The sequence below is a fragment of the Rhinichthys klamathensis genome, unplaced genomic scaffold (genome assembly GCF_029890125.1).
Source record: "Rhinichthys klamathensis goyatoka isolate OS25496 unplaced genomic scaffold, OSU_Roscu_1.1 h1tg000484l_1, whole genome shotgun sequence".
NCBI classification, from domain to species: Eukaryota; Metazoa; Chordata; class Actinopteri; order Cypriniformes; family Leuciscidae; genus Rhinichthys; species Rhinichthys klamathensis.
Window position 1 is genome coordinate 128,666 of NW_026606971.1, and position 23,907 is coordinate 152,572.

Below are 23,907 nucleotides of genomic sequence, written 5' to 3' on the forward strand. Positions count from 1 at the left end.
CCAAGTGCCATAGTATGTGCTTATTTGCGGGACTTCCGGTGTGTCCATATATGTCAGCGTGGCTGCGGCGCAGTGGATTGTGGGTAGGTCCTCGGGTCGGCCATAGCATTAGCAGTGTTTCCCCGCGGCTGAAAGAGAGAACAGAGTCATGACGGGATTCAGAGGTTTCGCTCATCTCTCCGTGAGTCCTCCTTCTCTCACACTGCACGGCTTGCTCCCCGCTGTTTAAATGTCGTGTTTTAAACACATACGCGCTTTTTAGGGTCACCACAAGCGTCTCATTGCAGTGTTGCGGGCTAATGCTGCTAGTGTCATTGATGAGCCGGTGTTTGGCCAGCGAGCAGCCGCTGGAAACTTTCCTCTCTTTATTAAACACCCGAACACACTGATCACGGACCCGGCAGATCCCGGTGTCCTGATAGTGCTGGTTTATTGTGAATCTGTTGCTGTTTCTGTGATGAAGGTCACCGTGACACACACACTGATACTGTACTTTCAGTCACATGTTACCTTTGACCCGGTCATCATCATCATCGTCCAGGATCATGATGAGACCTTTAGATCATAAACAATATGATGATGGAGTCTGGGTTCATAGGAAAACCGAGGGAAATCAGGGATTAAATTTAAAAATTGTGATTTCTAGGTTTGAAAAAAATATTGAAAATTGACAAATTAAAAAATAAACGTTTGGTTAAATGTTTATGTTCTACACTGATAAAAGGCCTTTTGATTTTACTCTTTTTTTTAAATGTATTAAGGCAAGTGGGTTGCGCAACATTTCTTAAAGGGACAGTTCACCTAAAACTGTAAACGTTGCCATCATTTATTCACCCTTATGTATGAGTTTCTTTCTTCTGTCGAACACAAAAGAAGATATTTTGAAGAATGTCGGAAACCAAACAGTTCACAGACCCCGTTGACTTTTTATTTACTTTTTATTTACCATCCATCAACTGTTTGGTTTCCGACATTCTCCACAATATCTTCTTTTGTGTTCGACAGAAGAAAGAAACTCAAACAGGTTTAAAACAACATGATGACATTTTATTATATTTTGGGTGAACTATCCCTTTAATTAGTTATTTTAGTTGAAGTCAGTCGATGTTTTTATGTTATGTCGACTCATATTGATCAGATTTTGATTTCGAGTTGTTAGCGTTTGACAGGTATTCCTTTTTAGTCTTAAAGTCACCATTAAATCAAAATTGACAATCGTTATTTGTTTATGGAATATTGCAGTATTTTGCAGTGACATCTCTTCTCTGAATTATATAATTATAAATGTATTACAATAGAAAACAATTATTTTTTAGTAAAGAAATACATTACTCTTGTACAGTGGAATTTAGATACCTCTCAATTAAATAACACTATCAATAATAATAATATTAAATCATCAAAACTTTAAGGAATAATCCAATTTTCTTCCACATTTTAATTTTAACAGTATAAAGCTCAGTTTTGTGCATTATGTTGTTTGACAAAAAAGTTTGTTTCATTTCATATGATTAAAAGATAAATTGAATTAATGTTTTATGTCTTCATTTGATTATGAGAAAATACACAACACATACTTTGTGTGTGTGGGGGGGGGGGGGGGGGGAGATGTTTCATAGAAATTATTTTTTTAATTATTTAAATGGTTGTTTTTATGAATTCAATTATTTAGACATTCTTTTTGATTATTAATTATTTTTAATTTAATTAAAACATTACAATGGAATCCATGAAACAGAGAATTTGGTAAAAAAAATAAAGCGGAATTTGAGGAAGAAAATTTTAATATTTAATAGTGCCATAAACATGTAATATTTGTCAAACCTTTAACACATTTTAAAGTTTCATGATTTCAATTAATTAGACATGCTTTTTGATTACTAAAAAGTTTATTTAACCATTAAAATGTCCCAAAAATTAAAAGGAAAAAAAAAGAATTCAGAAAAATTGAATGGAGAAAAATAAAATAAAACGCAATTTGGTAAAAAATAAAACTGAATTTTGGAGAATTTTTTATTTATTTATGACATAATTATTTTTTTTCTTCCTCAAATTCAGTTTTATTTTTTATGAAATTATCTGTGTTCTAGATTCCAATTTAATGGTTTAATTAAAAAGAATGTCTAATTAATTTAATTCATAAACAACCAATAATAATAATGCAATTTAATAATTTAATAATAATAAAAAAATCTATGAAATGTTTTTCCCCCCACAAATCTTGTCGTAAGCTTCACGAAGGGGTGTTCTGGTGTTCTCACAGTGAGTGTTTCCCCAGAGACGCTGTTACGCCTCCGCCAGGAGGAGCGAGGCGCTGACCGAACCTCTGCTGACCCGAAAGCCTGCAGCTCCACCAGCCCTGACGCCACAGGACGTCCAGGTGAAGTTGTGTGTGTGTGTGTGTGTGTGGTCACATGACCCCTGCTGCTCTTCTGACGCTGTGGTCTGCTGCAGGTGTCCAAGCTGCCCAGCGGCCTCCTCGTGGCCTCTCTGGAGAACTACTCCCCCGCCTCTAAAGTCGGCGTGTTTGTGAAAGCCGGGAGTCGATATGAGACCGCGGAAAACCTGGGAGCCACTCACATGCTGCGGTTAGCCGGCAGTCTGGTGCGTTCACACACACCAGCAATGAATACATAGCAGTATATGTGACCCTGAGTCACAAAACCAGCCACAGGTCGCACGGGTGTATTACATGGTGAACACATTACATGGGCCAAAATTATCGTATGCCAAAAATCATTAGGATATTAAGTGAAGATCATGTTCCATGAAGATATTTTGTAAATTTCCTACCGTAAATATATAAAACATTTATTTTAGTGAGTGATACAGCACAATCGCGAACATAAATGGACAACTTTAAAGGCGATTTTCTCAATGTTTCGATTTTTTTTTGCACCCTCAGATTCCAGACTTTCAAATAGTTGTATTTCGGCCAAATCCAAACGTATAAATCTCAATTTTAAAAATGTTTTACCCATGTGACTGGTTTTGTGGTCCAGGGACACGCATAGCAATTATATAGCAGTGAGGTTTATTGTATTTGTTCTGTCTATAGTCCGTTACACCTGACTTCCTATATACCTATTAAAACCCACACTTCACCCAGTGGCCAACAGTGGAACTACAACACATTATAAATCTAGCGTACTGGCTCTTGCAATCATACTGAATCTGCTCTGTGTGAGTTGATCAGACGTGCAGGGGATGTTTCTGTGTGTATAAGTGTGTTGTGTGTTTCAGACCACTAAAGGTGCGTCAGCCTTCAGGATCTGTCGGGGTCTGGAGGCAGCGGGAGCCAGTTTGAGGTCAGCTTTTTCTTATAGTTATCCTTGAATACTTTCTGTATCGCACGCTATCGTTCCTCTCACTGTCCGGTTTCACTTGCTGGTGTTTAGCGTGACGTCTTCGAGGGAACACATGGTGTATTCTCTGGACTGTCTACGGGATGATTTGTGAGTATCTCGCAGGAAATAAGCAGTAGATGTGTGTGAAAGCGTAGATATAGCTTTAAAAACCACACCGAATATTACGATAACGGCACAGAGAAACAATATCGTTGGAATCACTTTCGGCTGATAAACGATAAACATTGTCAGCCAATCAGGATCCATCCTAAAAACACAACACTTTTGTTTTTGCCCCCATTTTTAATGAGCTGAACTCAAAGATCTAAGACTTTTTCTATGTACACAAAAGGAACTATCCCTTTAATAAGGGGAATTTAAGGCGTTGTGTCAGTAAAGAAAAAAATTGAGTGTGTAATAATGACTTGAATCTTTTATTATGGCTTACCCGGTTTTGATGTAAAGTAAATGGAGTCTGAGTCGACTCTGAAAAACCTTGAAACAAACACTCCTATTGTACGTGAGTCTTCTGAAGCCATTGGGCAGTTGTTAAAACAGACTCAAATGTATAGTTTTATTCAGTTATTTATTTATTACTTTGGGTTAACTATCATTTAAAATGTCTGTTTGTTTTAAGTCTAAATCAACTGCGAACTTTAATCCCTAACTAAGTAAATCAGTAGTTTTATCATTATTATTTTGTGTATTTTACTCAAATCCATTGTGTGAGATTATTTGTCAGTATTCAGTTTTATTAGTTGTATGTCTCCTTGGCATCAAGAATTGCTAATTTTTTTATTGTTACTGTGGCAAACAATGTGGATATAGCAGATACTGCAGTTGCAAAATGACGGTCTAAAAGATTGGATTTGAAAACTAATGGTGTGTGTGTGTGTTTGTGTGTGTGTGTAGTGAGGGCGTGATCGAGTACCTGATCAATGTGACCACTGCCCCTGACTTCAGACCCTGGGAGTTGTCTGACCTCTCGCCGAGGATCCAGATCGACAAGGCCGTTGCAGACCAGAGCCCACAGATCGGTACCGCACACACCGATACCAGCAGACATGAGTGTGTGACGTCATCTGAGGACACGCGGAGTCTGACGCTGATGTGTGTTTTCCCTGCACAGGTGTTATTGAGAAGCTGCATGAAGCTGCGTATAAGAACGCGTTATCCAACTCGCTGTACTGTCCAGACCACATGGTGGGGAGGATCGGCGTTGATCTTGTGAGTGGCTGACCGCAGCTCTTCATCTGTTGTGTTTCCTGAGCCGTTTGCTAACTCTTCTCCTTCTGCTCTTCAATTCCAGCTGCAGCAGTTCTTCGCCAATAATTACGCCAGTGCCAGGATGGCTCTCGTTGGATTAGGTAAGACTTTCTCTTGAATCTCATGCAAGTCTACTTGCTTGGTCAAAAATGTGGTTTGTTTGCTCTTATACATAAAACACAAGGCTTCTTCGGATATTGCCTTTCATGTGGTGTGTATTATAGCTGTTAATGTAAATGGTCTGCAAAGTTTTAAAGATCAAAGTGCAGGATAAATGGAGATTTTGTCTCCTAAAAGAAAGAACCGAGTCTGAAACGAGTCATCAGTAATTCCAGTCACTTCCTGCTGAACCTACATAGGTTTGTTACAAATTTGCATAATGCCAGCCAATGGTCAGAGCAGAGTAGACCAATCACAACAGACTGAGTCGTCTGACCAATCAGAGCAGAGTAGACCAATCACAACAGACTGAGCCATCTGACTAATCAGAGCAGAGTAGACCAATCACAACAGACTGGACCATCTGACCAATCAGAGAAGAGTAGACCAATCACAACAGACTGGGCCATCTGACCAATCAGAGCAGAGCAGACCAATCACAACAGACTGGGCCATCTGACCAATCAGAGAAGAGTAGACCAATCACAACAGGCTGGGCCATCTGACCAATCAGAGAAGAGTAGACCAATCACAACAGACTGGACCGTCTGACCAATCAGAGAAGAGTAGACCAATCACAACAGACTGGACCATCTGACCAATCAGAGCAGAGTAGACCAATCACAACAGACTGGACCATCTGACCAATCAGAGCAGAGTAGACCAATCACAACAGACTGGGCCATCTGACCAATCAGAGCAGAGTAGACCAATCACAACAGACTGGGCCATCTGACCAATCAGAGCAGAGTAGACCAATCACAACAGACTGGGCCATCTGACCAATCAGAGCAGAGTAGACCAATCACAACTGACTGGGTCATCTGACCAATCAGAGCAGAGTAGACCAATCACAACAGACTGGGCCATCTGACCAATCAGAGCAGAGTAGACCAATCACAACTGACTGGGTCATCTGACCAATCAGAGCAGAGTAGACCAATCACAACAGACTGGGCCATCTGACCAATCAGAGCAGAGTAGACCAATCACAACAGGCTGGGCCATCTGACCAATCAGAGAAGAGTAGACCAATCACAACAGACTGGACCGTCTGACCAATCAGAGAAGAGTAGACCAATCACAACAGACTGGACCATCTGACCAATCAGAGCAGAGTAGACCAATCACAACAGACTGGACCATCTGACCAATCAGAGCAGAGTAGACCAATCACAACAGACTGGGCCATCTGACCAATCAGAGCAGAGTAGACCAATCACAACAGACTGGGCCATCTGACCAATCAGAGCAGAGTAGACCAATCACAACAGACTGGGCCATCTGACCAATCAGAGCAGAGTAGACCAATCACAACTGACTGGGTCATCTGACCAATCAGAGCAGAGTAGACCAATCACAACAGACTGGGCCATCTGACCAATCAGAGCAGAGTAGACCAATCACAACAGGCTGGGCCATCTGACCAATCAGAGAAGAGTAGACCAATCACAACAGACTGGACCGTCTGACCAATCAGAGAAGAGTAGACCAATCACAACAGACTGGACCATCTGACCAATCAGAGCAGAGTAGACCAATCACAACAGACTGGGCCATCTGACCAATCAGAGCAGAGTAGACCAATCACAACAGACTGGGCCATCTGACCAATCAGAGCAGAGTAGACCAATCACAACAGACTGGGCCATCTGACCAATCAGAGCAGAGTAGACCAATCACAACAGACTGGGCCATCTGACCAATCAGAGCAGAGTAGACCAATCACAACAGACTGGGTCATCTGACCAATCAGAGCAGAGCAGACCAATCACAACAGACTGGGTCATCTGACCAATCAGAGCAGAGCAGACCAATCACAACAGACTGGACCATCTGACCAATCATACCAGAATAGACCAATCACAACAGACTGGACCATCTGACCAATCAGAGCAGAGTAGATGATAGACCGAATCTTTTATCGAACCAGTTCACACACGGTTAGAAAAGAGCTGAAGCTGCAATTCTGAGATAATTTAAGTTCTTTTCGGTCTTTGATGGATGTAAACATGTTGTTGGAGACCTTAAAACAAAATAAGTAGCCTTTAAAACAGCATAATAGGGGCATGTCGAAAAGACAAAAATACTGTTTTGTAGCTTCTATTAACTAGCCCAGACCGTGTGATGAGTGAATGTTGTTGATGATGATTGTGTGTGTGTGTGTGTGTGTGTAGGAGTCAGTCATGCTGCTCTGAGGAAGGCGGGAGAGCGGTTCAGTGGACACTCAGGGGCCGGGGCACCAGGAGCCGCAGCCGTTTACCGTGGCGGTGAGTGAGCACATGCGTTTCCCTGCAGTGATGATCGTGTGTGTGGGACTGATGAGTGAGCGGTGGTGTTCTGCAGGAGAGCTGCGTGTGCAGACTGGAGGAGGGCTGGTCCACGCGCTGATGGCCTGTCAGGGGGCCGTGACGGGCTCCGCCGAGGCCAACGCCTTCAGTGTCCTGCAGAGGCTTCTGGGAGCCGGACCACACGTCAAGAGAGGGTCCAACGTCACCAGCAGACTCAGCCAGGGCATCGCCAAGGCCACCGCTCAGCCCTTCGATGTGAGGAACGCTCTTGTGTCTTCACTGCTCTGAAGGACACATGCTTACACAAGCGCGCGCTTAGTGCTGGGCAAAACATTATATCATGGTATTTTTCAAACAGATACCGGTTTCACGGTTTATGACTTTTTTTGGGGGGGTTTCAAGCATGACTGGGTGTTAACCACATTTTCTGCTGATTGAGAGAGGGAATACTGCAGTAGATTGACTTATAATGCCCTATTTTACTGTCATGAGGGAATATTGTAGACAAAATCCACACTAATATTAATACAGGTTTGCAGTGTTTACAAAGAGCTCCAACAGGAGGCGTTTTAGGAGCGGCAGAAACAGCGGTTTCCACGGTAACGGCTGTACACAAAGCAGTTTCCCCGGTAACGGCTGTACACAAAGCAGTTTCCCCGGTAACGGCTGTACACAAAGCGGTTTCCCCGGTAACGGCTGTACACAAAGCGGTTTCCACGGTAACGGCTGTACACAAAGCAGTTTCCCCGGTAACGGCTGTACACAAAGCGGTTTCCCCGGTAACGGCTGCACACAAAGCAGCGCAGCGCTTATAAACGCTGCTTTATCATGAAAGATAAAGAAAGATTAAATGAAAATAATATCGAAACTTTTCTAAAGACCGTCAGTTCACTTTAGATACATTCATATAAAAACACCCGTGCCACATTTTGACTTTGAAACGTGCAGCGCTCGTGTTTATTCAACGATAAAGGCTTTTGGTAAATCTATTTGTGGCGGGCTGTGTGGATATTGTGAACCAATGTATGGGAAACACTGTAATATAATTTGACAGCTATAATAGTTTATCCTATTCATCTCCACCGTCACGTGTAGTAACACACACAGATGTGCATCGCCACAGTGTAACAGTGAAAATACCCTCTCAAATAACCGCGTTCCCAACATTGGTAAAGCGATATACACCAGTATTGCTGTATATTAAAAATTGATATCATAACAAAAACAAACACTGGGATTCGGTATGAACCGGTATATAGCGCCCAGCACTACTCTTGCTGCAGTTGAGATGCTTCTGGTGTGTTTTCTGCGCAGGCCACGGCTTTCAGCTCCACGTACTCGGACTCTGGGCTCTTCGGGGTGTACATCATCTCTCAGGCAGACTCGGCGCGCGAGGTGAGTGTGTTCAACAAACCCACACAACACTTCAAAACACTGCTTTATATCTGAATTGACTTTAGTTTATACTTGATGAATTTTGCAACATTGACACAGTAATGGAGCTCAATTGAATGTGGGTGAAATGTTCCTTTCAGGGGCGCCTGCAAGATTCTCATTCGTGGTTTGCAAAATAAAACACACATTTTTTTTTTTTTTTTTTATGATTTGAATCATGCCGACAGTGCTAGTACTAGTTTCGGGGCAGCGCCACCTTGTGGTTAAAAGTTATAATGAAATTTCCAAAAGGTTTAATGACTTCTTTTTTTTAAAGATTTATTTTTGCCATTTTCACTTTATTTTATTTTGAGAGAGGACCGTTCAGAATGGGCAGGAAGCAACGTGGGGCAAAGAGAGAGGGGGGCGGGATCGTCACTCGGACCCGGGACGCCTGAAGCGCAACCACGCTATGTCTGCGCTGACGAGCCATTAACTTTTGATTAAATTAGCCTATTGTAATGAAACTGGTCTACTTTTTTAACTCTTTCTAGACCGTGTTTTCGATTTTCACCATATATCTTTAGACTCTGCTAGCAAAAAGTTACGGGTTTCATGCAGTGTTGCCAGATTGGGACGGTGATTTCCAGCCCAAAAGCTCACCAAAACCCGCCCACTACAAGAAAAAACCGCCCAAAATTTTACTGCCAAAATAATGTGATATAATTTCATTACCATGTCATTTAAGGTTGATAAGCACAATTTGTATCTCCTTAAAACAAAATGATGTTGATGATAAAATAAAATAAAAAATAAATAAATTTTCCAGCAAAACAGATCAAAACAGGGCAATAATTAAGGAGAATTAGCCAATATGACTAAAATGTCCAAGTGGACACTGTCAAAACGGCAATCAAGAAATGAACCGATGACTTTAACCCTCGGAAGTACACATTGCAGAACATAACGCAGAATTTAGCAGTCAAAACGGATTCATCGTTGATTCAAACCTTTTTCAGCAGCTGTCAGGGACAAGTAGAGTGCAGTCTGGATGGTGTAAAGTTGCAGATGTTTGGTTAGGCTAGTGTGCACATATGACATGGACAGGAATCGTCCCATTTTTTATTTCAATTCAAGTCATTCAACTGTGCTCTCCTCTCAGAGTTATTCACCATAGAGTGATCTCCTTCCACGTGTGCGTTTTTTAGAGTTGCTCACTACTGTACACTCTTTTGTATAGGCTATGTCACTTTGCCTTAGCGATCACTTGAATATACAGCTACAACTCGCGCTCAATCGCGTCTGCCTGGATCGCTGATTGGCTAAAAGTGCGTGCTCGTCGGTGATGTCAACACTAACGCCAGCTGACCCTGCATGAGCGTGTGTGTACAGTAATGTCATGATGACTGATTTTATGGACTACATGCACTTTAGTTTCGTTTTTTTAACCAATTAGACTTTAAAATGTAGATGTTTGAAAACCGCCGAAATGATCCCAAACCAGCCCACATTTTGACCACCCGCCCAAACCCTTTTTTACCCGCACAATCAAATTCAAAACCGCCCAATTGGGCGGGAACCCGCCCAATCTGGCAACACTGGTTTCATGTCAATAGACAAACCGGTTTCATTTTACCGCATCAACAAAGTTGATTAAATGATACCAAAACGACTCGGAGGCTGTATCTCCGCAATGCTTTGGCACATTGACACCACACTTTTGTTATTGTCACCTCACTCTGACCACAACACATCAGTTTGGTAAAGCATGTTAACAGTAAATGCCCAATGCTCTCTCTCTCTCTCTCTCTCTCTCTCTCTCTCTCTCTCTCTCTCTCTCTCTCTCTCTCTCTCTCTCTCTCTCTCTCTCTCTCTCTCTCTCTCTCTCTCTCTCTCTCTCTCTCTCTCTCTCTCTCTCTCTCTCTCTCTCTCTCTCTCTCTCTCTCTCTCTGCAGGTGATCAATGCAGCCGTGGCACAGGTGACGGCTGTGGCTGAAGGTAAACTCACCGAAGAGGATCTCACCAGAGCAAAGTGAGTCAGCTGACCAAATCACCAGTCTTTGCATTGGCAAAGCTTTTACACCCATAATGCACTGCCGAATAATCAGTGCCTTCTGAACTAATGCAAATGAAATGCTTGTAGTTACAGGAAATATTTCTATAAAAACGACAGGCTTTCATAAAGCTCAGAGTTGGTGTGTGTGTGTGTGTGTAGGACCCAGCTGAAGGCGGATTACCTGATGTCCCTGGAGAGTTCGGAGGGTCTTCTGGAGGAGCTGGGTGTTCAGGTGATCAGCAGCGGCTCCTACAGCTCACCAGAGTCTGTCGCGCAGGCCATCGACTCCCTCACCGCCAGCGACGTGCTCAAAGTAAGACTCTTAACCGAGCGGCAACTGTCCGGTCGCTCTCATGAAGCAACACGAACGTGACTTAAACTGCAGTTCATCGACTGGCCACTAGAGACAGGCTCCAAAAGAGAGTCACTCCCATAGACACCCATGTTAATATGTCCAACTTTACAGCTGAGAAAAATGTGTTTTCAGCCTGGTTCAAAAAGTGCTTTTGCCCTATAAAGCTAATTTTGGCCTTCATGAAAACTGTGAGGGGGTGAATTTTTTTTATAACTAATCAGTTTAAATTAAATTGAGCCTTAAAGTTCTGCATAATTAAGGGTGTGGCCACTTGAGTGACAGGTGGATTGCCGCTAATGTCACTTCTAGCCGTTTGCCTGTAGGGCTGTCAAAATTGCTCAAAAATGACGTTCAAATATTCCCTAAAAAAAAAAAAAACATGTATTCGAACATCTGGTTGCGCATTTTGTCAATGTCAATTACGTCAATAACACGACAAATTCATAAAAAGAGACATAACTACTTGTATAGGTAGTTTATTTAAGTTTAAACATATTTGACAACGTATTACCAACACAAATGGCCAAGACCGCAGACCTCACTCTCACTCGCACTCAGGCACTCTCTCTCGCCCTCACGCTCTCTGCGCAAAACGGTTTAAACGAACAACAACAATAAACAAATGTTGAGTGCTGATCAAGAGTTTTGTGCAAGCGATTAAAGGTCGTGACTCCTGTCCCAAATATACCAGGCTTCATTCAGTGATTGAAACAAATATTATTCACATTAATTGAAGTTTTACAGTATTTTAAACCGACATTGAACGCTCCGAGCGAGCTGTGCTGTGGTAAACATGGACCTTTCCTTGACATGAAACGGTAAATGATCAAACCAGTGGAAGCCTGCAGTGCACGAATCTGCTGTATCTAACCTACCGTATTCATGCAATATCTATTTAGTCAGTGCAGTATCCTACACTTTAGGAAAAAACACCACATTCTAATATTAATTTTCACCTTCGAAATTCAGATTTTTAAAACTATTCGAATTTAGAATATCCGGGAAAAAAATTCACAGTATTATCTGGAATCTTTTTCTTTCGGTTCAAATTCAAGCTAGTCGGACTGATTGAGGGTTTTTCAGTCCGATTGTGGCGTCAGTCCCATTATAAACTACACCACTGTTCAAAAGCTTGTGGAGTCAGAAAGATTTTTACGTTATTTTTTTATATTAGTGATCTAAATAAACAATTCTCGTGACTAATAATATAAGCTAATAGCTCACCTGGTGGGTTTGCCAGTGGCTTCACTTGTTCGTGAAATGGTTAAAGCAGTAAAAAAAACATCTTTTCTTTTGTTTTGTCTACAGGCTGCAAAGAAGTTTGTTGAAAGCAAGAAGACCATGTCAAGTTGTGGACATCTGGCCAACACACCATTTGTTGATGAATTGTGAGGGGAAAGTCCTAGTGTAAAGTGCACACATTGTGCAGCTGCCTCCTCAAGTGTAAAAATAATCCTGATTACTGTTGACGGTTGTGTTTTTTTGGCCTGTTCATCATGAAGTCTGGTCTTTAGTAATGGTTTACTGAGAACACAGCCATCCTTTTCACTGTATATGTGCTGTACATTCATTAAAGCAAGTCTATCGGTCATAAACACTGCTCGTCTGCTTCATGATCTGTAAATATTTCTTTCATAAATGTCTATCTGTGTCAGTTCTTCCGGTGGCCGGAGGAGGGAGACAATGAGGAGATAAACGTGGGGGGAAATAACATAGTGTGTAAGGTTTTAAAAAGGTATGTGTGAATTATTAAAAGTAAAAGACTACAACAAAAGATGCATTTAAAAAAAATAATTTCACCAAAACTCTTTATTTCACTAGAATAAGGTCATGCATGATTAATGCGTTTTTGTAATTAAAACATTACCAGGCATGTTTTAATTAAGTCAAAGATTTAGCATAAATGTGTTAAAAGTATCTCTCATATATATATATATATTTAAACTAACCTATATAGTTTTAAATTTAAACTCTAGTCATAGATCAGTCAATAAAAATAAAAACAAATTTCAACATACTTTTCTCCTGGCTTGTATTGAGTATTTGTCATAAGGTTACTGAAGAATGAACACTAACTTACTTGTTACCTATTTCCATATGTAAATCAATTATGATTATATTCTATTGTAATTTGAGCAGTATCCATCCACATGCTCATACATTAGACAAACATTTTCCAGTGTCTATCTTCATTTTTGTCTGCTTAATATCAGGTTTTTTTTTTACATTGTCCTTTTTATTTATTTTATCTGTAATGTAAACATAAGCACATGATATAATTGGTGCCCGAATGCGCAACTAAACGCATTTGTATGGCGATCTCGTGCTTTTTGGACCCCGCTGCTCGTCATTCATAATACAAACACGTTATTGTCTCTTTCTCCTTCGTCCATAACGCATATATTGTTCATGAAATGTATTTTGAGATTCCTGCCAGCATTAAGTGGGTAATTACAGAAGTGCTGACAGATGTTGATGATGCCCACACACACACACACACACACACACACAGAACTGACCTCCTCTAGTCACGCGGATGAGTCTCGCGAGAGCATAGACGACGGCGAGATCTCGCGGGCCTGTTGTGTCTGACGACAGACGCTGCGTGGGGGTTTTCGCTTGATGTCATTGGGAAAGACGCGAGAGAGGAGCGTTTACATCGCATGCTTCTGCGGCTTTCTTCACGAATCCACGCAGTTTAACGATCTTTCTCCGCACATTTCGACGAGTTTTTCGGCCACGAAAGTGATGCGGTGCAGCCGTGCTCGCGCTCGTCGTCCGTGAAGCTGCGCGCGCAGCTTGAGCTGAAAGATGGACCACAACACCGTCGACCAAAACGGCCGCTAATTCGTTACTTTCACGCCTTTTTTTGCTGTTAAATCCCACGATCGAGACTTTATTTGAGATGGATACGTGGACGTCGAGTGGAAGTAGGCCCTCCGGATGGCAAACAAACCGTGCGGAGGATCTGTAGCCTGTTAGCAAGTAACGTTACGTTAACAGAAGAAGAAGAAGCCCGCAGTGTGTGATGAGGATGATGATGATGATGGAGCATCAACTGTCAGGAGGAAGATCAGAAACACAACCTGGTCTTTAGGGATCGTGTGTTTCCTTCTATAAATCTGCTGGACTTCTTGCCATATCATATCATAACACACACACACACACACACAGCGCGTATCATGCGGGCGGACTCGAGCAGTGCTGTTGTTCACTGATATATCTGTAGTGTAGAGAGACTAGCTCAGTTGTTCACTCCTGAATCTGAGCCCAGGGCACCTGAGATGGATAAACTCACCATTATTTCAGGATGTCTCTTTCTGGCTGCGGATATATTTGCCATAGCGAGCATTGCCAACCCGGACTGGATCAACACTGGCGAGTCAGCAGGTGAGAAACCACATCTGATCAATAACTCGTGTGTGTGTGTGTCTTTAAAGAGATGTGTGTACATACCAGCTTCGTCCTCATCTGTTCTGATAATAATAAAGTTCTGGCTCAGATTACATTATAAAGATAGACATCTAAACTTGACGTTAAAAGCATGATTACGGCCATTTGGTTCTTGTGTCTTTTTACACACAATCGCATTTGAATGTACATGAACTAACGTTACTTGAGCTGATCAGCATTTACTATTATAATGTTTGTTTAATGCAATCAAATGTAGCAGAGCTGGGCTGTGTATTATTGAGACAAAATGAACGATTTGATTCACAAGCTTGCGATTCAGTTCTGATCTCGATACTTTTGGATATATATATATATATAACATATCAGTCACAGTACATGCATCATTTGTTACCTGAATTTCGTAGAAAGTGACTGAAAATAGATTAAAGCTTTTTAATATCAAAAGTATATCACTTATAAATCATAACAATAAATTCTGAATCATATAAATCATAATTTTCACAGGGACGGCGGATGTAAAATAGCCTTTTGGCTAATTCTGGCACACTATACATTTATTTATGTATTATTAGTGTGCATTGTCCCTGTTAAATACACCTGAAATAAATAAATATCAAAGCGATTTATTGGATGGGAGGTGTTTTGTAATAAACAGGACGGACTACTAAAACATCAAATCTTTGGATTTAAAGGGATAGTTCACCCAAAATAAAATTCTGTCATTAATTACTCTATCATGTTGTTCCAAACCCGTAAGACTATAGTTCATCTTCAGAACACAAATTAAGATATTTTTGATGAAATCTGAGAGATTACTGTCCTTCCATTTACAGACTACGCAACTACCATTTACCACCATTAAACATATCTTCATTTGTGTTCTGAAGATGAACAGCATTTTCATTTGAGTGAACTAACCCTTTAAGAATCAATATATGTTTATCAAAATGAGAATCTTTTAAAAACCAAATATCGATATTTTCAACACAGTCCTAATATTTCCCAACAGGTTTCCATGATCATTGCTATATCAGTGAACTTTAGCGCAGTCATTTGATACTCATAGAATGGTCTAAAGTTTGCAGCTCAAAAATATTGTTTGGTTTGTAATTAAATATTGAAACTTGCTTTTTTTTGTTTTAAGCTCATTTAAAGATGCGTATACAATTGATTGTTTTTCATTATAACGTAATCTCATCTATTAAACATTTTGGTAATCAGTAATACAAAAAAAAAAAGCCATATAAGCATGTTTAAAATCATTATCCAGTAATCAGGAGCGACCCAAAAGGTCACAGATTGCACCATGATTCTTTATTAATATTTAACCATAGATATTGTAATGATCTGACCGCTTCTTCATGCGCATATGAGCTTTAGATGATTTTACCCAAGTCATTCATTCAGCAGGCCTGTTTTAGTTATTGTCGGGTGTTATTTATTAGGCGCTGTTATTATTAAAGATGTAAAGTGTGTGTGTGTGTGTGTATAAACAGCTGCTCTTTGTTCAGCATTCATGACTGCTCAATAAGTGGGTCAGCAGGGGTTCAAGCTCAATCCTCCACTGCGAGTCACTGCCCTCTCTCACACACACACACACACACAGTCTCGCGCTGCAGTGCTGAATCAGGTGTCAGAACACACACGGCCATGTCAAGATATTCCTTTGTGTCCGCTTCAGCACACGATGTTCACCACACGCGTCCTATCGGGTTCATTCAGCCCACGTGACTGTCTGGGGTCGGTGGCCCACACTTATGATGAAACCAGCGGCCAGAAGTTGTTATAGCTGAATGTCAACAAATTAGCTATATATATATATATATATCAGGGCTCTAGAGTGCGACCAATTTGGTCGCATATGCGACCAAAATTTGTAAGGGTGCGACTAAATTTTTTCCAAGGTCGCACCGGTGCACCTAACGTCCTCGCGTCCGCTGCCAAGTTTCCATGAGCGAAGCGCTTGTTCTCCTTTGTCGGAACTCACAGCACACTCATGGTTGGATCATATCGTGGTCTAAACCAATCAGAGACAGAGATAGGGCGGGTCTTTGCCTCTGATTGGCTGTGGTAGGCCTACACTGCTCCGTGCTGTGTGACTGAAATTGCGACCTGAGCACCAGAGAATCAGTTACGGCAATCAGCATCAGCAAAAGAAACGCAAGAAAACAGACGACGAACAATGAAAAGAAATAGACCCATAGAGTTTTTTCTTTTAGAAAAGTAGGCCTGTTTCCACCAACACTCTGCCCGGTACGAATGGGTACCGAAACCCGGTATTCAACTTCTGAAAGACCGCTGTATCGATCAGCTCGGACGTGAGTTCTGATGTCGGTAACTTACTGGAGAAATTAAGAAAATACAAATTTATCTTGCGAGCCTTTTCTGTGTATAATAATATTACACCATTTTTGCTATTCGCAGTCCAAGAGAGAGAGAGAGAGATCTCACGCGGAGCCACAGCGCGCAAAACACGACAGCTCTGCTTAATGAGTGACGACGCAGAACTAAACATTCAAACGTAGCCTGGTTACACTTTAGGTCTGTGATATTAGTCTGATTTTGTTTTAGATTTCGGCTTCCAAAGATTGTAAAAAAATATATTGAGGTAAAACCATTAAAAACTACAGACACATTCGGTCTGGCGCAGCTTACTTCCATTCGCAGCAGTGCGCTGTCACTTCTCCCTAAAACTCAAACTTAACGACAGAATCAGCTCGTGATTGTTGTAAAATGCAGTCCAGCTACTGTTGCTAAATTGCGGGACGCGTTTAATAATAAAAAGAGCTATTAAAAGCACAAAAGTCTGCACAAGAGATGCTGTTCCCAAGGCGACGCGCGCTCTAAAAACAGAACGTAACGAGACAAGCAAATTATACTTTGGGTTTCATGTGCGTGTCTAAACTATTAAATGTACACAAAAATATGTCAAAATGACCGGCTTGTATTCACAGCTCTTGAATTAATAACTTCAGCTTTAATAAGCATTATCTATCTATGATAAAATATGCAGTGTTATTTTACATTTGATTACTTTATTAGATTTCTTTTTAGACCATACTTGAACAGTAGCTAATGTTAGTAGACCTTCCTGAAATTAAAGCACTGTGTAGGCCTATATAATGTGCATCTTTGTTTAATTGTTTATCTTTGTTTATAAAACAAAAAGAACCGATAAGAATACTGTTAAAGTACCGGATCGCTAAGGAGTATCGGTAAGAGTAGTAGTAATACCGTTAAAACCTTATGGATACCCATCCCTACTCCCCGGTCAATGCTCCGACAACAGCCCAGACATGGAGCTACTTCAGCCACCCGTCTCCCCAGTCCCTGTAAGATGCCAAGCCCTGGTCCTTCCTCGGTGAGCCTACCGAGCCTGAGCTAGAGACTCAAAATAGTTAGTTTGGCAGCTCAGTGAAGCACAATTTTTTTTTGTATACAATATAATTGTGCTTCAAATTAAAAAAAAGTATTTACCTACACCTTATTCTTGTTTAAAATCATTTACATAATATATATGCATGTATATGGAGCATGATAAAAAGCTGAGCTTGAAATTGTGGCGTTAAAGGCGACGGGAGCCGAGGAAACATTTGGGTGCACCTAAATTTTGTGCTGGTGCACCTAAATAAAAAAGTTAGGCGCACCAGTGCAACCAAGGCAAAAAGTTAGTCTGGAGCCCTGTATATATATATATATATATCACTAAAACACTGTACTTAATGAAAAACTAATGTGTGCTATATATTTAAATATATATATATATATATATATATAATATATATATATATATATATATATATATATACACACACATATTAGTTTTTCATTAAGCACAGTGTTTTAGTGATTATAATTATGATCCACAGCATTGTGTAATTAACACTTACGCACATTAACCAAACCCACAGCCCAATTCTGTAATGTGTCCAGGGGTCTGGTTTACTTTTCTTTCTCAGTTTGTAATTAAAAGAAAAGTTACCCAAAACTAGTCTCATTTTATAGTCCTTTTTTATAGTGGTCAACCGAATTTTTTTTTATTTTTTTTTTTTTTTTTTTTTTGATGGCCGATATCTTACAGAAGCAGGACGGCCGATATAAAGCCTATATACATTTATTTTAATTAATATTTAATAAATTGGAAATAAATGTAAATAATAAAGATTTAAAGTAAACATGCTTATACTTTAGATGGCAATTGATTCTGCATTCCTTTTACAGTATTTTTCACAAATAAAGTAATTGTTTAAAAAAAAAATATGAATAAGCAGCAAGTAAACACTGTAACAGGGCCCTCGGTAATCTGGTAAGTTTGTGCGCACTGGTAATCATATTTTTGTTATTAATAAAGTCTAGGTAACACTAATTGTAAGTGAGCGCTGTGTGATCAGGCGTTCGCAGCGACGCCCGGCAAAATAAAAGTCCCGCTTCTAACACACCGGATTAACTTATCAGCCGATGTTTACAAAAAATACCAAATATCGGCCGATATAAACCACTACTCTTTTATGCTGTTATGAAATTAGTAAATGGGTGATGGATCCACTGGGAGTCAAACACATGTTTTGGCATCCAAACACACACGATATGCTTTGCAATATATTACTGGAGTGTAATATGGCAATATAATATAATGCTTAACAATAGCTATGTTTCCAACCAACTATTCTCATGTGCGTTTTGGGATATTGCGTAAGAAAATCGCTGGATGGAAACGCCAACATGCTCATAATTTCAAGAAATGCACATAAAAAAACTAGCGATGCACCGATACCATCTTTTTCAGAATCGATCCGATCCGATACCAAAAATTCTGAGTATCGACCGATACAGATACCGATCCGATACCAGCGCAGTTTTTTTTTAAATCAAGTAGAATTTTTATAACTCTGTGTGTTGAACTGATAATCACTCTTTTGTGTGTTAAACACAATCTACTTATACAGACAACTTCATTATAAAGAAAAACAACAAATCAAAAAAATATATGATCATATATGACAAAAATGCTATTATAAACTAGATTAGTGGATAATACACATTGCTCTTTGTATTGTTGTAAAATATATTCATGAAAAACAAGATCAATAAAATTGAGACATGTTTTTAATGTATCGCACAGCTGTTTAATGAGGCAGCAACATATGATAGATAGGACAGAACAAGAAAGGCAATTAATAATCTTTCATTGCGTCACTGTGATATGAAAGGCTCCAATACAGTGCGGCACAAAGCGCGTATGCGCATCCCGAGCGCAGAATGATGCGCTTGAAGCAACACAGAGTCACAGCGCGCAGCGCGTCGAGTCCGCATTGAAAAGTTCAAAGCACAAAGGAAAGACATATTGATGCGTAGTGTATTATACAGTATCTATCTATGCAATAGTTTATTGAGCCTTTTCTTTTAACAGTTTTAAATTTCAGTTACTGTGCGCGTGAAGAACAATTATAGTGCAGCTGACTCCATTGTTGTGATCTAACAGACACCCGGTAGAAAGTAACAGGATTAAGTTACAGCAATAAAGTCCAGCAAGATAAAGTTGTTTTATGCGAAACCATAGAGCTTTATCTACAGATCAAGGATAATAATATTAACATTGAATCATCTTGAAGAGAGTTTCATCGTTGACTGTAACCGAACGCGACACGCTGTTTGAATGCTGAATGGAGAATGACTGACAGCCGCGAGAGGGAAAAGTTTACGTGATCTTGAATTTAATGACTTAAATATTAATTTTTATCTCACATAAGGGCTTCAGAACACTTATAATAGAGTGCACGAAAACTTTATGGTACTTTAGAATGTTTTTGTGCCTTTTGTGGGGCTTAACAATAACACAGAATATACGCACAATATCGGATTTGGATCGGCCTCGTCTGATCGATACCCGATCCGGCAAAAATGGCAGTATCGGAGCCGATACCGATACTGAGTATCGGATCGGTGCATCCCTAAAAAAAACATATGCTCTCAATTGAGACATGTGTATCCGATAAGAAGACATGCGTATGAATTACAATGGAAACACATTTACCGAATAAATCCGTTTGATGCGCAACAAAAAAAAAACTCTCTTCGCCTCAACAGAGGCTGTGATTGGATAACTGGAGTAACCAGTGGACCAATCGCATCACAGCATCTCACGTGTTGGTTTGGTCGCTCTGAAACGCCTGAGCCAAAGTCTGTCATGAGAAGGATCTGGTGTAATGATGGCCTACTGGATCACATGATGGTGTTTGCTGCGTTTCATCTGTCGCTCTGAGACGCATTTATCATTTATGACGGAGGATTAAAGAGACTCGATTGCAACAGCTTCCTTTTATATGACTGATGTTTTACACCAATTCAATTTCCAGGAAGTGATGTTTGTTCTCTTGAACACGCGCGATGGAAACACACAAATTGTTAATGTGATTGTTATTCCAATTTTGTGAATGTTAGATACTCAACTTTAGATTGAGATTTACAGTCAAACCAAACTTTATTCAGACACCTTCGACATTTCTCACATTATCACAGTTTATTCGCTATAGCTTAGAAAATGGTAATAAAACTCAGTTATCAGATCAGTTGATATTTCAGTGGTTTTGTCCGTCCTTCGGTTAGACTCTCACAGATGAATTATGTTGAGTATCTGTCAGCTGTTAAATTTAACTACACAATTAGATAATACCAGTTTAGCTCAACCGATTACCAAGCAATGCTTAATGTTGTTCAGTCTGTGTGTAAAAAGAGCATTAGCAATTAAAGACAAAACACACTTCAGCAAAACATGCTCAGCTCAAAGTGTCGGAATAATTTCCGGTCCCAAATTTTACTGGTAGTCACTGTATGAAGAGTTTTAGGGATTATTTTGCTCTCCTCACTCACATAAGTGAACTATAGTGTCCTGCACACACTAGAAAAACAAATATACAGTTGAAACTCTGAAAATTTCGTGCAAAAGTTCATTTATTTCAGTAATTCAACTTAAAAGATGAAACTAATATATTATATAAACATATTAGTTATTACATGCAAGTATTATTTCAAGCCTTTTTTTGTAAAAATAGATGATTATGGCTTAGAGCTTAGGAAAACCTTTTCACAATATTCTAATTTTGACTTTGGGGGTTTCATAAGCTGTAAGCCATAATCATCAAAATTATAACAAATAAAGGCTTGATATCTCACTTTGCGTGTAATGAGTCTATAATATATTAGTTTCACCTTTTAAGTTGAATTACTGAAATCATTTAATGAATTAATGAACTTTTGCACGATATTCTAATTTTTCGAGTTTCACCTGTATCTTCTGGTGTCTGAATAATTTTGGGTTTGACTGTATCTAACGAAGAAAAAACCCTAGCGATGAACAGTAAATCAGCCAAAGCACTGATGATGAGTCCCGTGAAGGCGTCAGGGCCGCGTCGCTAGAGTCAGCCCGTCCCGCAGACGAGCACTTCTCGTGGAGGTCTAGTGTGATCAGTGAATCGGCTCTTTGTGAGCCGGTGTCAGGCGGTTTGCTTCCTGTGAATGGTAAATCATGAGTGTTTGTCCTGTCCTGTGTGTGAGGGGTCTGAGGCCGGAGTGAGCTGCTGATTGGCTGATGATGATCACGCATTGTTTCGGCTCTCGCAGGGAAATGGTGTCTTTGATCCACTTCTAGACGTCTCGACTAACGGCTGCACTGAAGGTGTTGTTGCTGTGAGTTCTGATAAGGCGCTGGTTTTAGTGGTGTCCGAAACCATTGGTTATTGTAAACAGCTGTTGCGACGCGAGCAATAACGCTACGTTACAACATCAAGCAATATTCCAATAATTTATATAATTATAACACTTTATATAGGGCCATTTTGCATTAAGAGTAGCCTAGTTTCACGTTTAGTAGCCTACATTTTGCTTACTAATTATTTAAAATAGTAGTACTGTACTTTTGTACATGTAATTAAAACGTTTTCATTATATTATTAATTTTACTTTAGTAAAAAGATCTGAGTTCTTCCTCCACTGGTAGAGATTGGAGGAATTAAGACTAAAAATAGAAGATAATAAGGTTTTGTCAGTGACACTTTTTATATATTTGTTGATACAAGTTATGACTAAATTAAAAGACAAAGTCGTTAGTGAAGATTATGCAACAGTATTTAGAATATAATATAATATAATATAACATGCAATGCAAACTAGTTTGGTTACAGCTCAGCTGTATAATTCTCATTCTATCATTCCCCCTGCCTCCATTACATATCTGTGTCACACAAGTGTTTGATCACCACATTTGAGTGATCATTGCAAAACGTGTTTATAAAATATATTTATTCTGTTTATACTGTGTAAAGTACCCATCAAAAGTTTGTACACACCAGTAGGAGAGTGTCCAAACTTTTGACTGGTATACTGTACTATAATACACATAAATAATATTGCTACTGTATTATAATATACACATAAATAATATCGGACGATATATCGGTATCGGACTTTTTTACTCCCTAATATCGGTATCGGTATCGGCCCCCAAAAATCCATATCGGTCGGGCTCTAATTGTGGGTTTATATCTCTCAGTTCTGGCTTTATAACACACAATTGTGGGTTTATATCTCTCAGTTCTGGCTTTATAACACACAATTGTGGGTTTATATCTCTCAGTTCTGGCTTTATAACACACAATTGTGGGTTTATATCTCTCAGTTCTGGCTTTATAACACAATTGTGGGTTTATATCTCTCAGTTCTGGCTTTATAACGCACAATTGTGGGTTTATATCTCTCAGTTCTGGCTTTATAACGCACAATTGTGGGTTTATATCTCTCAGTTCTGGCTTTATAACACACAATTGTGGGTTTATATCTCTCAGTTCTGGCTTTATAACACACAATTGTGGGTTTATATCTCTCAGTTCTGACTTTATAACACACAATTGTGGGTTTATATCTCTCAGTTCTGGCTTTATAACACACAATTGTGGGTTTATATCTCTCAGTTCTGGCTTTATAACACACAATTGTGGGTTTATATCTCTCAGTTCTGGCTTTATTATGCACAATTGTGGGTTTATATCTCTCAGTTCTGGCTTTATAACACAATTGTGGGTTTATATCTCTCAGTTCTGGCTTTATAACGCACAATTGTGGGTTTATATCTCTCAGTTCTGGCTTTATAACACAATTGTGGGTTTATATCTCTCAGTTCTGACTTTATAACACACAATTGTGGGTTTATATCTCTCAGTTCTGGCTTTATAACGCACAATTGTGGGTTTATATCTCTCAGTTCTGGCTTTATAACGCACAATTGTGGGTTTATATCTCTCAGTTCTGGCTTTATAACGCACAATTGTGGGTTTATATCTCTCAGTCCTGGCTTTATAACGCACAATTGTGGGTTTATATCTCTCAGTTCTGGCTTTATAACGCACAATTGTGGGTTTATATCTCTCAGTTCTGGCTTTATAACACACAATTGTGGGTTTATATCTCTCAGTTCTGACTTTATAACACACAATTGTGGGTTTATATCTCTCAGTTCTGACTTTATAACACACAATTGCGGGTTTATATCTCTCAGTTCTGGCTTTATAACACACAATTGTGGGTTTATATCTCTCAGTTCTGACTTTATAACACACAATTGTGGGTTTATATCTCTCAGTTCTGACTTTA

At 39.7% G+C, this 23,907-nt stretch overlaps 2 protein-coding genes across 2 annotated transcripts in view; both read left to right on the forward strand.

The window, feature by feature from the left end:
- Positions 1 to 60: 60 nt before the first annotated feature.
- LOC130072207 (cytochrome b-c1 complex subunit 2, mitochondrial) lies at positions 61 to 12,443 on the forward strand. The gene is made up of 14 exons (XM_056237221.1): positions 61 to 181; positions 2,279 to 2,380; positions 2,455 to 2,604; positions 3,244 to 3,308; positions 3,399 to 3,455; positions 4,260 to 4,384; positions 4,477 to 4,574; positions 4,657 to 4,714; positions 6,950 to 7,042; positions 7,119 to 7,318; positions 8,378 to 8,458; positions 10,393 to 10,469; positions 10,653 to 10,806; positions 12,157 to 12,443. The coding sequence occupies exons 1-14, from the start codon at positions 149 to 151 to the stop codon at positions 12,238 to 12,240; spliced, it is 1,377 nt and encodes a 458-aa protein (XP_056093196.1). The 5' UTR covers positions 61 to 148; the 3' UTR covers positions 12,241 to 12,443.
- Positions 12,444 to 14,025: 1,582 nt separating this feature from the next.
- mosmoa (modulator of smoothened a) overlaps positions 14,026 to 23,907 on the forward strand; it is a 59,310-nt gene continuing 49,428 nt past the window's right edge. The window contains exon 1 of the mRNA XM_056237228.1: positions 14,026 to 14,238. Within this exon, the coding sequence (XP_056093203.1) occupies positions 14,133 to 14,238 (106 nt within the window). The 5' untranslated portion in view covers positions 14,026 to 14,132. The remainder of the gene's footprint in view (positions 14,239 to 23,907) is intronic.

Excerpts from the sequence above, each read along its gene's own strand:
- LOC130072207 (XM_056237221.1), top strand. The coding sequence starts at position 149 with ATGACGGGATTCAGAGGTTTCGCTCATCTCTCC. Across the intron at positions 3,456-4,259 it reads GACTGTCTACGGGATGATTT|TGAGGGCGTGATCGAGTACC; the intron begins GTGAGTATCTCG and ends GTGTGTGTGTAG. Across the intron at positions 7,043-7,118 it reads CGCAGCCGTTTACCGTGGCG|GAGAGCTGCGTGTGCAGACT; the intron begins GTGAGTGAGCAC and ends GGTGTTCTGCAG.